This window comes from Myiozetetes cayanensis, unplaced genomic scaffold (assembly GCF_022539395.1).
Source record: "Myiozetetes cayanensis isolate MyiCay16 unplaced genomic scaffold, myiCay2020 scf3, whole genome shotgun sequence".
NCBI classification, from domain to species: Eukaryota; Metazoa; Chordata; class Aves; order Passeriformes; family Tyrannidae; genus Myiozetetes; species Myiozetetes cayanensis.
This window is the reverse complement of record NW_026087521.1, coordinates 46,753,377-46,769,276: the sequence shown is the minus strand read 5'-3', so window position 1 is coordinate 46,769,276 and position 15,900 is coordinate 46,753,377. Positions and strand designations below refer to the sequence as shown.

At 37.3% G+C, this 15,900-nt stretch overlaps 1 protein-coding gene and 1 long non-coding RNA gene across 3 annotated transcripts in view; both read right to left on the bottom strand.

Moving 5' to 3' along the window:
- LOC126644294 (uncharacterized) lies at window positions 1-10,163 on the bottom strand. The gene is made up of 3 exons (XR_007629909.1): window positions 9,857-10,163; window positions 2,938-3,095; window positions 1-97 (listed from the first exon to the last, which is right to left on the bottom strand). It is a non-coding gene; the product is annotated as an uncharacterized LOC126644294 (long non-coding RNA).
- Window positions 10,164-11,747: 1,584 nt separating this feature from the next.
- The window catches only part of APAF1 (apoptotic peptidase activating factor 1), a 33,448-nt gene continuing 29,295 nt past the window's right edge, over window positions 11,748-15,900 (bottom strand). For both annotated transcript variants that reach the window (XM_050323428.1, XM_050323427.1), the window contains 2 exons: window positions 15,584-15,730; window positions 11,748-13,380 (listed from right to left, as the gene is read on the bottom strand). In XM_050323428.1, the coding sequence (XP_050179385.1) occupies window positions 13,237-13,380; window positions 15,584-15,730 (291 nt within the window). In that variant the 3' untranslated portion in view covers window positions 11,748-13,236. The remainder of the gene's footprint in view (window positions 13,381-15,583; window positions 15,731-15,900) is intronic.

Genomic DNA, 15,900 nt, shown 5'->3' with positions numbered 1-15,900 from the left:
CTGCTGTTTATTGGGTCACAGAAGAGTTGGCTTTCAGCGTAGTAATTTTCCATCCTGGCCACAATTCGGGTCAGTGACTTTCTGTGAAAATTCAATCCTAAAAATGTTGTTACACATGCATCGTTATTCAGGCAGGAGAAATAAGTTTCCAAGGCTGTTCACTAAATAACAGGAGCTCATTAGCCAACATAAGTTCCTGGGGACAGACAATGTTTCTGATAAGCTTGGCCCAGCTATCATTTATCAATGCCAAGGCCTAACAAGCGTTTCTGAAATCAGTGTGGGCTGAGGTGGGAAGAGGAGTGTATCACCACGTATGAAAGGTAAAAAAGCTGGTGCTGGGAGAAGGCTTAAAGTTGGAGAAACTCCTGAGGAAACATTATGTTTGCGGAGCTAGAGGGTTTCCTAAAGCAGATGTTGATGTTGCATTTCAGACTGGACACAGTGACTCCTCCAAACTGGCCTGGTATTTATTAAGAGCCAGAAGAGGCACTGCTTACAGCTGGCAGGAAGAAACACTCAGCATGTCCAGTTCTGGTATCTCAGTTTGCAAGAGGCTGCTTTTCCTGCAGAACAAGGTTACACGTGCCTTGCAGTTTAAAGCCAACAACTCAGCACCAAAAACTGGCATGGCCACAAAATGGCAACCATTAGGAAGAGAATTAGCCAGGTTGTCTGTCCTTTGGAAAAGAAGCAGCATGCTAGACAACTAATAAACTTGCACTTCCAACTGTGAAATAGTTTATTTTTCCATTCTAGGTTAAAACAGGCAGTTTGTGCCACGTGCAGAGCTCTAATTTTGCCCTAGATTTCTTTCAATGTGACTGTTCAGCTGGCCCACTTCACACTTCACTGGAGTACAATGTCTAAGATGTCATCAAGACAACAATCTAGAAATAGTAACTTCAACTGTCTCCTAACTACCAGCCCAAAAAACAACTGACTCTGTGGAGGAACCGTGTGGCAGTGACAAGTACACAAGTGGCAGTACATGGCACAGGGATTAGGGAACATATTTAGATAAGAAGAGGGATAGCTATTATCTCATGTTAAGAGACCATCTGAAGAGAGTGGGAGAAAAAAGGGTCCTTAATTGGCTAGAATTATTGACTGGATTTTCATCTCACTGGAAAGAATAGGGGTATAACGCTCAGGCTTCTACTGAAAAGCTCTGTAATTGTTTAGTGCTCTGTAACTTCGTTAGGTGAACCAGCTTCTTTGCTAAGCTAACAAACAAACCCTATCACACAAAGTCCCTGCTGATTCTAGCTAATCACATGCTGATTCTAGTTAACTTTCACAGCCCTGAGCTGATAACCTGAGCTAGACAGAGGCTGACCACAAGCTCTGCTAACTGAAACACGTACCACAAGCTTCACTTGTGGCCAGAGTTCACACTGGATGTAGATTTTGTAGAACTGGTGGATGATTTCCTTCCTGCTGACTAGGCAGTCACACTCATCCTCATTACAAGCCTGAATGCAATCAGCCCCAAACACTGCTGTCCTACTGAAGAGGCAGAAAATGGTCTATGGTCCTTGCCTTTTGGGAAGGTTGTGCTCCAAATGCATGAGTGGGAAATGGCACCTCCGTTTGGCTCCCGCTCTTGTAAAGAGCACACGCAAATTTCTCTTCAGTTCTACTTAATTTTTATGTAGTGCTACATCTTTCGTCATTCTCCTGTGGAAGTCAAGTACCTAGATATATTTGAGAATGTGGGTCTGAGTAAAGTGATAACAATTAGGCAGGCAAAAATGCTATCAGTATGTAAAAGAAACAAAATTCTCTTTCTCTCTCTCCCATATTCTCTTGACACTGGGAGCTTGTATAGGAAAACTAATTTTTCTATCAATCAGAAAAGCCAAATTCAAAATACTTTAAAATAACATAAGAAAAAAATTAAGCTTACTGAAGATACTTGAGAACTGCCTGGACACAATCCTCTGCAATGTGCTCTAGGACAACCCTGCTTGAGGAGGGAGATTGGACCCTTCCAGCCTCTTCCTTTCTGTGATTCTGTGAGGACCTTATAGTTTCTATGTGTGATGAAGAAGTCTGTCACAGATTTAAATTCAAAAGCTCACTTAATTGTAAGATACATCCCTTTTTGTCTTCTTAAATGTTGCAATTCTACTTTCAAGTTGTTAGAAGAACTGCTCAAATTCTCCACACCCTTCTACAAAGCTAAATTTGTTCTAATATTATTTAAGAAAAAAAAATTCATGCTCAGTGTTATGGATGGGCCAGTGCTTGAGAGAACATGTCCAAATTCAAAGGCAGTGAATTTATTACCATATTTTCTAAACACATAATAGAAAATCCAGAAAGAGGGAAAGAAAGGAAAGGGAAATATGCTCTAGTAGAGAGAATCCCTGATAAGCATTAACTTTATCCTATAGTGACACCATGAGGAAAAAAGAAATAGACCAAACTAATTTAAAAAATGCATTAGATGCAGTGCAGTCTTCACTCTTCCAGCTGTGATTATTGGATAACGATAACTGCTAGGATGCAGAATGTCAGGCTTGGGCAAGTCCTAAGCAAAAATATCCCAATGTATATCATTGAGGCTAGCACTACTTATTTCTTGACTTTATGTTGCAAAGAAGACATAATATTTTAAGTTACCTTCCAGACACTATATAAGCATATAAAAGTATTAGTGATGGATTAAGTGAACACTTCTTCATTGGAATTGAATTTACTGGAACATACAAGTGTTTTGGAATGCTGTGCATGAGTGGAGGTTAATATGAAAAGATACTAGATAATTCACCATGGCCATCTCTCTGTCACAACCATTACATTTCACTCAGTTATACCTACATAAAACTTCAAGGGTTACCTAGGCCAAATACCTCAAAAACCTAGAAAATTAAACAGATTGCTACAAGAAGTAAGAAAAAAAAACTTATAAAGTGCCAACATTATCCACACCCCATGATGTGGCAAAAAGTCCTTAGGTGAGAAGGATCTCAGAAATTCCAGCTGGTGCCCCATTTACTACAGAAAAAGATGGGGTGAAATATTCCTGCCAATGTGACTTTGGGGAAACCTGTTCCCCATCCAGAAGTTCATTCATTGCATGATGCAATCTGCAAGGAAACAAAAAGATAATTCTTTTTGTTGACAAGAGTGACATGTCCTGCCTTTCTCTCACACATCACAAACATGTCACTTCTCAGCCTTCTCTCCAATTCAACAAAACAAATCCAACACAAACTTTACACTGCAAGACTTTTGCCCAGCCAGGAATCATTTTTTTGTGGTACTCTTCTAAATTTTGATTGAACCGATTTTGTCCCTGAAATACAATTACCAAAGCTATATGCACTATTTCAACTGATGTCTTATTAATGAAGCAGAGAGCACTTTCTCACTTCTTCAAGACAGATCCTTTTTATGCACCCACAGGCCCTTTTTACATACCACTGCACACACTTTTGTATGAATGATACCATACACTTTCATTCCCACACCACCTTTCTCAAGATGGTGGACTTCAGAATGCCAGTGAGACTCTCTGTGACAAAGATTGTCCATAAGGTAAGAAAGCAGAGCTGGTGGATGTTGAGAGCAGACATGAATCATATTGTGATAGGTAGTTATTCTTGCAATTCACCTTTTAGGCAATTTATAGAGTGTATATCATAGAATCATAGAAGGGTTTGGGTTGGAAGGGACCTTCAAGATTATCTAGTTCCAGCCCCCTTGCCATGGCAGGGACACCTTCCACTAGACCAGGTTACTCAGAGCCCCATCCAACCCAGTCTTGAACACCTCCAGGGTGATGCACCCACAACTTCTCTGGGTAATCTGTTCCAGTGTCTCACCACCCTCAAAGTAAATAATGTCTTCCTAATATTTAATCTAAACTATCCTCTTTCAGTTTAAAGCCATTACCCCTTGTCCTATCACTACATGCCCTTGTGAAAAGTCCCTCTCCAGCTCTCTTGTAGCCTCTCTTAGGTACTGGAAGGTGCTATAACACCTTTCCCAGAGCATTCTCTTCTCCAGGCTGAACAGCCCAAACTCTCACTGCTTGTCTTCATAGGCTTTATCATGCAAGGTTTTATAGATCATGGACAAAACCATTAAACAACATTGTACCAATAACGTGACCTATATTTTAATCCATCTAATGTTCTCTACGTGTGCTACAGAATAGAAGCTCTTTTAAATCTAAATATGGTGTGATAATAAATCAAATTCCCTAAAGAAATCCAAAGCTCATGTATTAACACTGATGTATTATAAAAATCACAAAAAATAAAAATCCCAAGCAAAACAGTTAGAAATCTGTCAGTAACATTTGCCAAAACCAATCTCTCATAAAACCACAACAGTCAATAATGCTTAGAAAAATTCTGTGGTGCTCAGAATAGGCTCTACTTTTCCATATAACCTCACACCTGCCAGTCCACTGTTTTCCTCAGGACTTATTTCAGGTCAATAGTTGTTGTGGTCACCTCTCAAAACACCAGAATTGTCATGGTTCACAATCCTTTAAAAATTTATCAATTTTATAATGTATGATGAATTTTACCATGTGTGATTCAAGGGACACTTCATCTTATCTATCTCAGGCATATGGCTATTTATTATTTGGACTTGGCAGTTCAAAATTCTATAATGTGAACAAATGCATCCTTGCTAACTGTTAAGATTATCAATTTCCAATTTCTGTGATTAACATATTCAAAATATGCCATCTTTCCAAGATCGTATTTCACAACTGTGTCACTGTGATCAATGGAATAAGCTTCTTTTTTTAATTACAGAGGTCTAATATTAAACAATCTCTCATTTACTTCACTTATCAATATTTCAATCCCTGGTGTAAAAGCCCCTATCCGTTGCTCTTATACTTTACTTTGTAATTTGCACTCTAAATATCATAAACATGATCTCTTAACATATTTATCTGTATTGCACTGCAGCTTCTACACCTTTTTTAAAGGAATATCATGTAAGATAACATCTCATTCAGCAGGTTTGGTGGTGTGGTGATGATTTTTTCACATCTGTGGAACTGTGACTCCTTGGACCCCTTTCAAAGCTTTCCAGCTCTGACATATCCCACACTACATCTGTGCTCCCAACCATGTGAAAAATTTACTTGCTGGAATGATTCCAAATCTGTAACTCCCTGATCAAGGTGATACCCTGTTATACATGGAATATGCAAGCAGAGTACTGTCAGCGACACCTGGAAAACTGATAATATTTTACACCTTGAAATTGCTTTCATAATTTGATTTCATAATAAAGATTTCATAAAGGTTTGCTTTTCAAGAATGTCTCTTCTGATCCAAAGCCAAGTGTGTGGGTGTTTTTCATCTCACTGTAGTTGATTTAACTTGTAAAAGGAGAGTTAACTTCCTCTCTATAGTTCCTCTGAATTACATAAACATTCTTGAGAGCAAGTCAGTAAAAGTTTATGACAGATTTAGAGCTGCTTGGTGATAATTTATGAGTACTTTATGTTGACCTGATTACTGAAATGTTTGTTATATGGCTTCATTTGTTTAACGTAGCAAGAATCTGTTAGGAAAAAGCAATTCTAAATTCTATCCTTCTAAAGGGAAGGATAGATGAGGGCACCCAGTTTTCAAACTCCACTCAGTTCTTAAGGAAAAATGCCAGAATTATTTGAATATCCTATTCAACATAGCCTCTAAAAACAGCTTAGCAAAATAAAAACAAAAAGTCCAAGCATCTGTAAGACCAAAACTTGCATTTCAAATGGGAAGTGAATAGTGCTTAACTGTTAAAAAAAGTATTGCTTCTGTCAGTCACCACACAAACACCGCCGCTACAGTTACAAGGAATTTTTGCAGTCCTCCCCTTGGAACTGAATCCTGGAGTTACAATACCTAGTTGAGATTTCTCACTTTGAGGTTCTGACTGTTTAGGAACTTTTCATCTTTTCCCTTCAAGAAATCTCAGCAGCCGTAAACAGTCACTTTAGAAATAACAACAACAACAACAAAAACCCAAACAAACAAACAAAAACCAACAACAACAACAACAAAAACTCAAACCAAAACTACTTTGTTAGAACTCAAACATTGCACAAAACACATTCAAAACAGAAGATGCTCAAGTTCAAACCCCATTACTGCTTGTCTTAGTGTAGACATCCAAACTTCGCTTTTGTGAGAAAGAATATATAAAAGTTAAGTTTGTATTTGCTGCTAACCACTCAAAGTATTCACTGTGATAAATTTCTCATTTTCCAGATAGGTTCCTGCTTAACAAAACAAAAACATGGACACATATATAGTATTATCCTAAAATAATTTCTAATCCATGATAGAACTCAAATAAAGAGCAAACTAAGTAATGATAAATGGAGAGACAAGCTGCATAAGCTGGAGGCACTGTGGTATAATGTTTGAAAAGGAGGAGATGTAATTTTTATGCCAAATAAAAATAAATATAGAAAGGATTATACATTTTAGAGAAGGTGATCTTAATTTCCCAGATTCACATTTTAGCAAAATGATGCATAACACACATATGCAGCAGCTTGTTAAAGATCATTCTCTTTTTTTTTGCTAATACATGCTGAGGAAACCAGAGATCCAGAACACAAACTGAGAAAATGTTCTGTTCCACAGAGCCACTTTGTGATTAAAAAAAAAAAAGAGTACAAGTACCCTTCCCCTACCATTAACAATATTAGAACCTGAACAGTGGAACCCCTCATTTAAAGAAGGTTGACAGTGGTAACTAAGGACTAAATATGAGATGTAAGGAGGGGTACAGCAGCTTGAGAAACTGCAACGTGTAAAGAGCTTCATACAGCAGAAGCTTAGGAGGAAAAGTAGACTACAACTCAAGGAAAAGATCTTTTTTTCCACATCTACCACAACCAAAAGTTTAACCCTTTGAACAAAGATATTTCTGGGAAAAGGAGATAAAGCAACTGAATTGGTAGACTTCTAGCTTATTGCCATCTACTGTGTTGAATATATTTTTAACCATGTTTAAATGCTCAAGATATACTATGAAGTAAATTCCAGGTCACATGTAGTTCTACAGAGTTGTACCTGTCTCTGGCAGATATTCACTGTTACAGTCTTGCAGTGGAAAATGATTCTCTCACAAGTTCAGCATGGTCCCTTAACCATTCCTTTGAATGAATGTGTACCCAAAAGATCTACCTCAAACCCAGTGCTCCAGAATATGAAAAATCAGCTGCTGAGTCAGAAGACCAATTTAGTAGCTGAATTATTGATACTGTAGAAATATTTTTTTTAAAAATTACTATCTGCTCTATAATTTTGGGGATGGAAAGACAACAACTCTTTAGCTTTGTGAAATTGAGAGGGCCTCATCTGGCACTGTTATTTCTTTGAATATTTTGAAAACTCAGACACCCTCAGATAACCTTTTTTCATGTTATTTTTAAATATATACTGAAATAGAGGTAAAACTTTAGCAACACTTCTTTGGTTCAAACTCTTTGAAATTTTTCCTCCTTGAATTTCTCAGTACTGAAATTTAAGTCACACTGATAAGACAATACATTTCCTCCAGTCTCTCAGCTGGAAATATAAAATGTATAATTGCTATCCTGTACTGAATGTAAACTCCACAGCACCTTGTACGAAGTCATGCAAATACACTGAAAAAAATTAGGAGCTACCAGCTTCTTCAGGTGTATCTTACATTACTGTGTAGATACTGAGTGCTCAACCATCAAGACATGACTATCCACTTCAGATTGGATTCTTTATATCAAAATTTTTGATTTGTATTTACAGGTAGATTTCCACTGGTCTATTCCATATGTCTTTTCATTCATCTAATCTCTACCAAAATACCCAAACCAAAACAAACAAAAAAAACTCCCATGAACACCATGACCAAAAAAAACCTGTTAAAAAGACAAAACTCGAAGCATTTCCAAATCTCACATTAAAAGTACACCATTCCTCTCATGTATTATTTCAGTGCTGTTAAAAAAAACTATATTTTTCAGTGTTTCCTTAATCTTTTTTTCCTGCACTACTTCTGCTGAGAGCCTTATAAACAACAGTCAATACTGATCAGAGTATTATATATTAAAAGATTAATTTAAGTGGTTCTAACTGGGAGCACAGAGAGAAATGTCCCTGCCATTGTGTCTCTGAGGCAGGAAAACTTGCTCTCAAAACATGTCAAGACTAATATTTCTTAGTAGTATGGCAAGAGTTTGAATCAGCAGATACAGAGTCTTAGCACACATAAACCCAAATACTGACCCTAATGAGGAACAGGAGTATGCAACAGTTATCACTGTCTTTGTAGAATATTACAGGCAAATAATATGATTTTTAGAAGTACAAAAAATCCCTGGTCTCATGTGCTAGAAAGTACCAGTTATCTATAGAAATTAAATTTTGTATACAATTATAAAGAAGAATTAAAAGAGCCTAATGTTTTAGAAAAGTAACATGAAATAAAAGTTTAAAAATGTATTTAAATATCAAGCATATTTTGTATGCCTTTATGCATTACAAATAACACATGCTTTACCTAAATAGCATCATGTTTACTTTTAAACACTTTGATTGGGTAAATTTGTCTTTGCCAAATTTTGAGTCATTTTGAACATCATGATTTTCATCTGAGTTCACATGTTATTAGAGAAACAGGACAAAGCTAAAAATAAATCAGAAAGATACACAAATAAACTGAAAGAAGTTAATACAGTAAGAAACGAAAAATACCACATAAGCACACGGAGTCTAATTGTGCCATCCTAAGGAGGTACTCAGATGAACCCTCTTGAGTACAGAACAAGAATCCTCTCTAGCCTGAAGGACATGAATATAACTGTTCTCAGAGCACTTCTTGTACATACAGTGTATGGTTTGTTAAATGGAAACAAGCACAGGAAGCTAATTTGTTCTGTAAACAATCAGGGCCCAAGAGAGAAACTGCCTATTGAAACACTTCTAAGATACTTTAGCTTTCTCATTCTTCTGAGCAAACACACACATGTCACTTCAATAGTTCAACTAGTCCAATTATCACAGTTGTGCTATATCCCACAAGTGTAACTGTAGGAACTGATAAAGCTCTCAATAACACAAGCAGACTGAAAATCTTTCTCGTCAATATTCTTTCGGGATGCACCTAACAGTCCCAGCTGAGGCCTCTATTAAATCTACTTGCAAGGTTTCTCATAAAAGGCCCTTTTAGAAGAAAGATGTGCAGTAAGTTAATTTGGAAAAAAACATCTTAAAATCCAAGAAAACCCAACATTCATGTTCCAAACCCACTGCTCCCCACCTCCCCCCAAAAAACCCACACCAACACAAATGTGGATAGCAGCACACCACCCAAAAATACAGGTCAGTCTACTGCAGAGTTCCAGCCACAAACAAGCCTAGTCTCAGTTTAACATCTTACTGCATATTGGCAGAGTCAGTGACTGTGTCACATCCCTAGCCTGAAAGAGCAGAGTGAAATTGAGCAAAAAAAAAAAGAAAAACCCCAAACCACACTGGAAGTGTTCAGAGTACCTGGCACATTCCCTATTCTCCAAACAGTAAAGGTCATTTGGCTTCTGCTTTTCTTGAAATCACAACAGAAATAAGGTGTCCCGAGTCCTCAGAGCTCTTGGGCATCATCATCACCATGTATGAGCCCAAACAAAATTTATGTCTCCATAGTAGACACAAGGAGGGAAGCACAACATGGACAAATACACCTGAGCATGCTACCAGAGGGACACACATCCCAAGGCTGACTTTTCCACTCCTTGGCATTGCCATGGCATCTGTACTTGCTATGAAGGAGAAGGGGCAGCCAAATAGTTCAGTAAGGGGTTTATGTTCTACTAGCAATTGCAAGAACATACCTGCATTCTCTGTGACCTATTGATATTCTGAATTTACTGCTTTCTTGAAGATGGGTGGGAGTGGCCTCGCTGCAATGTTCTGTTCCAGGAGGGCAGAGGAAATCACCTGAGTCTTGTCTTTCCCCTGAAACCTGCAAAGGCATCAGCTTCTGTAAAAACACCTCGGGAGAGCATTGATAAGGACATAGACTATGTACTATCTGTATACAACTTGGGGAACAGGGTCCCACACAGAGAGTTCACTAAATTTCAAAATGGTAAAAAAAAATCCCCAAACAAACAAGCCAGCGATTTGCACAGCATTCTGAAGTAGGGAGTTTAATAGCATAATTTTCTAAAGAAGGCCAAATAATTTTGGGTGGGGGATGTTCTGCTACTGAGAACAGGTTATCAGTTCCAGCTCTACCCCCACACTTCAGCACTACAAGAGATCTATAAACCTTTATATGGAAAAAACCTCAGACAGTAATGGTACAGTTTATTTCAAATGCCTATTATAAGATAAGAGGGGGAAGGAGAACACTGTAGTTAAAGGAATGGTGCATCTCCACACCATACAAAGCATCCTCTTAAGCAGGTGTAGTCCATGTGGGTACAGTTCCCAAGGAAACGAAAAAACACAGATTTATGAAGGAGCTGTGGTTCTAATTGCCAAGTGAAGAGACCAAAACTTCTACAGAAACTGATAGGCATGGTTAGTAGGAAGTGTACCTAAAACTTGTTTATCATAAAAGCATATAATTTCAGTGAAAGACCTAGATAAAACTGGCAATGCTCATTAGTTAAATTTGAATGCAGAGTCATTCAGTTTGATCTGACATTACAAGAAATAATAATGGAAGCACTAATGTCCAATCTACATACCAATGTCAATTAAAATTGCTTCTAGTAAAATTTCCCATTTCCTTGAAAATACATCTACCATTAAAGAGAACAGCTAAATCTGATGATACAGGAAGACATTTTTTATTACAGTAAACTGCCTTCTTAAACATTTTAAATTAAAGAAGTTACTGTTTTGGTCCTACTGTAATAATTTTTCACTTGAAGCTTTTCATCCTCTCCCTGCGAATCAGATCTATTCTTTGGATCTTCAGACTTTTTCATCACTATTTCTCTTCTTCCACCTCAGCTACAAATACCTACAGCCAACTCCATACATTTACCTACGTGACTGCAACCATCCCAACTCTATTAACATTACCTTCTATGAAGCACAGCTTCCTCAGTTCCAGCAACAAGTACAGTGCTGCTGTGCTGTCATTCTTCCAGAACAATCCAAGAATGCAGTATTCATCTCACATTTCTTCAAGTTTTGTGCTACTTGCCTCCTACTCACTTCAACATTGCAATCATCTATAAACTCTGCTCATGCACCATTTGCTTTCTGCATTAAACCATGATCCGTTTTTCCTATCATCAGGATTTAATTAGTGTTCTCACAGAAGACACCTTTCTGCCCTGGTTCCTCATGGGAAACATTTATCCTGTATCTTTTAACCTGGATAAGTGTCTAAGTTCAGGCTGACCGGTTCTGCACAACAGGGACAGCACAGATCCGCATCTCGGATCCAGGGATATTTGTTGAGAGAAGCTTCCTGCTCCATGATTCTTCAGCTATTCAGGGAGGTACTGATGGGTTCTGTACAAACTAGACAGTAGAGACAACTCTGTCCTGAACACTGCAGGAAATGTTCCAGGAGTGCAGTTCACTTTTTTCTCCACACTCATATTTAATACTGTTGCTCACCTGTCAAAGTATTTTTGATGTAGTTTGTAAAGCATCATTATGTTTAGATTGAAAGTAAAATCACAGTGAAAGACAATAAAAGAGGCAGCACTCCCCCTCCCTCTTACTATGTATTAAGAAATACTCAAGAATACAAGTTCATTTACACCTTTGGCCAGTATTGCCTGGATTATCTTTATTGAGTATTGTACATACTTCGGAAACAAAACATCATGTTCTTTTCCACTGAATTTCTTCTCTTTACATATCTGCCAGCAGTACTGTGATTATACTGACCCGTATTCAATAGCACCTTAGAAATAGCACAATTTTGAGTTAAAAAAGAGGAAAAGCTGGCGATTGTCAAAACCAGGGAAATACTAAAAATGCATATGAAATCTTCTGAAATGCACACAAAAAATACCATAAGTGAGAATTTCATTATCAGTATCAGTTCAGATACTTGATACTGTACTTCTTACAATCAAGTCTTTAGACAGTGTTCTACTGCTAGCTACAAAAATATGAAAATCATATTAATGCTTGTGTAGTTGCTCATAGCAGTTGAGAGGCAATTGAATAGAAAAAGACTTACTAGGTATCTAAGAAAAAATTGCTACCTAATTACTCACAAAACATCTGTCAAGTGTAATTAGTACAAAATGTCAATATTTCTACCCTATATGGAATCTATAAATAGACTGTAAAAATTTCAAAAATTAAAAAAAAAAATCACATATTACCAGGCAAGAGATCAAGTGGGCATAGAATCCCATGTAAACAAAGCTGACGACAGTAAAGTGCCTCCATAGTATAAACTGAATTTTAAATCCAAAAGAAAAGAAAAGCTATTAAATTCACACCTTTTTAGATTTTTCAGTACATAGCTTTTAAGCCATTTCCATTTGCAGTTTAGTTGGTTAGCTGTACTCATCCTTGGACTGGAAATATGGCACTATCTTTTCCACTTCAGTTGTGGTATCCTTTCAGATTTTTCCTTCAGAAAACAAGACTCAGGATGTTCCCCTTAACAGGAACAGCTCACACGTGTTACAATGCACTTTATCTCCACAGATGCAAAGCATGAAGGTTCTTACCACAAGTGGGAGGCACTGCTGCTGTAAATTGAACAGCTACTTGATTTGGTTTGAATGTCAAGCACCAAGATGCCTGGTTTCATATTTCAAATGAAGGATGCACCTCTTTCTTTCCATTCCATACTAAGTAAAAATCCTTGCATCACAGTAAAAAAAAAATGGGTTTGTACCTTATACAGTTGTGTTCGTGACTAAAGAACATTTAGCCATCAGCCTCAGCACAATATATAATTTCAAAGTATTATACTCTTATTATTTTTTCACTGCTATTAATTTCAACTAATTTGAATAAATCTTAATATAATTTCCTTACAAAATTGGAAGCAACATACTTAAAATGCAAATCAAGATTTAAGGATTATAATAACACTTATTAAAAGTAAAATTAAATGCAAGTTCATTTGAAAAAGACATAAATAAATGTACATAAATATACATGAAAACATGAATACAACAATGAACTGTAATTCACAGCTTAAGAGTCAGACAAACATCCAGAAGAATTTTGTTTCAGCTTAAAAAATTAGTTATCTTTGCAGTGTTCGGCACATTGATCAGAATTTCTGTAATACATAAAGAATACCAAGATTATCAACAGTCACATACACTTTGAAATTAGGAGACACATGTATTGACTTGAGGTTTGTTCCATTTGTGTAGAAGGTTTGTAAGGATTCTCCAGTAGTTACATTCCACCACTATAAAAAATAATAACAACAGTTTTGTTAGTAGGACCAAATTCTTTTTCAGTGAGATTACAGTTTCTAATTATTATTTTTTAGAATATGCAGTAAGCCCTAATAGCAAAGAAACTGAGAAACCTTCAACCATCAGTTTACTGTAGTCTGAAATTTCACATTTCTCAGAAAAACTACAGACCAATGCAAAATTGACCTAAATGCAATCCGGCACCAAGCTGTTACTCAGTTGTGCCAATAAGAAGTCTACCCTCTATTCTTGCGGATTTTGAGTGCAGCAGCAAAATATCACAACAGATTACCTTCAGCTTTGATCATCTAGAAAAACAGATGGTATTACTACTTTTTAGCTTACTCATCTCATGAAATATGTAACATCACAGTTGTGTGCATAATACAGATTTGCAACTACACAGCTATAATGTTCTGATTAAAAACACTGTCGCTAAAGTGTCTGCTATTTGATCAACACCCCCAAAAACAGAAAGACAAAACCAACAAAACAAAAAATGGATCTTGACTAGCTCCTGAACCTTTGTTGGTGAATAAATGATCAGGTGCTGTGCTGGAGGTACCACTCATTTATGACTAAGATGACTCGCTTGTTTAGAGTTATTGTCCACATAACTCTACAGTACCACTCAGTCCAGTTTTTAGGGGACCAGACTTCTGAAATGTTCTAGACTTTCACTGCCTAGCATCCTCCTACAAAATGGCTGTGTGTGTGTTTGCATGCACATCATACACATCCATCCGTAGATCTTGAAAGAAAACTAGAAATTCAATACTTTGAGAAGACATCATGATTGAATATGGACCCATGACTGGAAAAAGACAAATGTCATACCCACTTTCACAAAGAGATGTTGCTGAGAACTACAGGCCAGTAATCTTCCCTGTAGTGTCTGGGATTATTATGGCACAAGTTTTCTGGAAGCTATTTCAAGTCATGTGAACAACTAGCACAAACGAACCAAAGGTAAATCATGCTGAACCACCCAATTGACTCCTGCTGACAATAATGGCGGCTCTCCAAACAGCATGGAAAGAGCAGTGGGTGTGAATAACCTTGACTTTAACTAAGCCTACAGCATGGTGTTCCACAGTGTCCCTATAGTCAAACTGGAGAGATAAGGACTGGACGAGTGGAATACAAGGCAGGTAACAAACTAAGTGTATACTACTAGGTTCAAAAGGTAGTAGCCAGCAGTTCGGTTACTGTGTGTTGAGCCCCAATTAAGTATAAGAAAAACACTGACAAACTGGAGCAAGTCTAGCCCATGGTTATTGAGATGGCTGGACACCCAGAACAGATGCCACAGAAGAAAGACGGAGCACTGAATTTATTTAAGTGGCTAACTGCTGTCTTCAACTACTAAAAAGAGGGTTAGAGATGTCAGAATCAGGCTCTACTTTCAGGACCTAGAGTTGACCCAGTTGGATTGGGGCACAATACTTGATGGGGCAAAGCCCTAAACAACTTTACCTAACTCTGCAAACTAATTCTAACAAGAGGCTGGACTAGATGAGTTCCAGAAGTCCCTAACATCCTAAACAATTCTACGCTTCAAGAAGCATCACAACACCATACTGTGTAACCACAAAATAAAATGGGGAGGAAGCTGGAAACAGCTTGTTCTTTAATAAGAAATGAACATCAGAAGATGTTTTCAAAGCTAAGTTAGAAAATTTGCTGAATTTTCAAACCTTTGTACTCACTGACTTCAAAGAACTAGTCTGATAGCATGTCCGACAGCTAGACATGGACCCACAATCAACTAAACTCCATCACTCTGAGGTGAGAACTTCACCCCCTCTCACTTCACATACACACAGTTTCTAATAACTAGTATTGGCTATTACACGAGGGGAAAAACAACAACACAAAACCTCGTGAGAAATTCACAATTATGAAGAACCATTCACAGACTGAAAGAAAGGCCAACTCTTCCCCTTCCCAGAAGACATATGCCTGGTAGATGCCTGAATCAATGAGAGAGTTTAAAAACAAGCTTGAATTCTTAAGAGACCTTTTCAGGGGACCTGCAGATATGAGAAGGACAGAAGTGAAATTGAAGCAGCTCTGTGTTCAGTAAAACGTTTCAGATTTGTTTCTTTGAATTAATCTTCATTTTCCTTTAGAATTTACAGAGTGTTGCCCTTTAATTTGGTATGTTAGGATATTTATTATTTCAAGGCTTACCTTAAGATAGCCTCCAGATGACACAAGCATTTTACTATCAGGAGAAAATGAGAGGTCTGTTACCCAACCCCCGTGAGTTGGTTCTCCTTCGTCTACAGTAACTGGGGAGCAGAAGTGAAGTAATGCACCTGCTAAAACATCCCAAATCTAAAAGAGAAGGAAGATTATGCAAACAAATAAACTTTACAGGAAAAAAATCTAAAATAAGGATATCTGAAATGTATTTTTCTGTATTAAAAAGATCTCTTGTAAATATGCCTTCTCCTTGAAGTGACAAAATATTCAAAGAAAGAATTCTCCTCTTAGAACTGTATCAT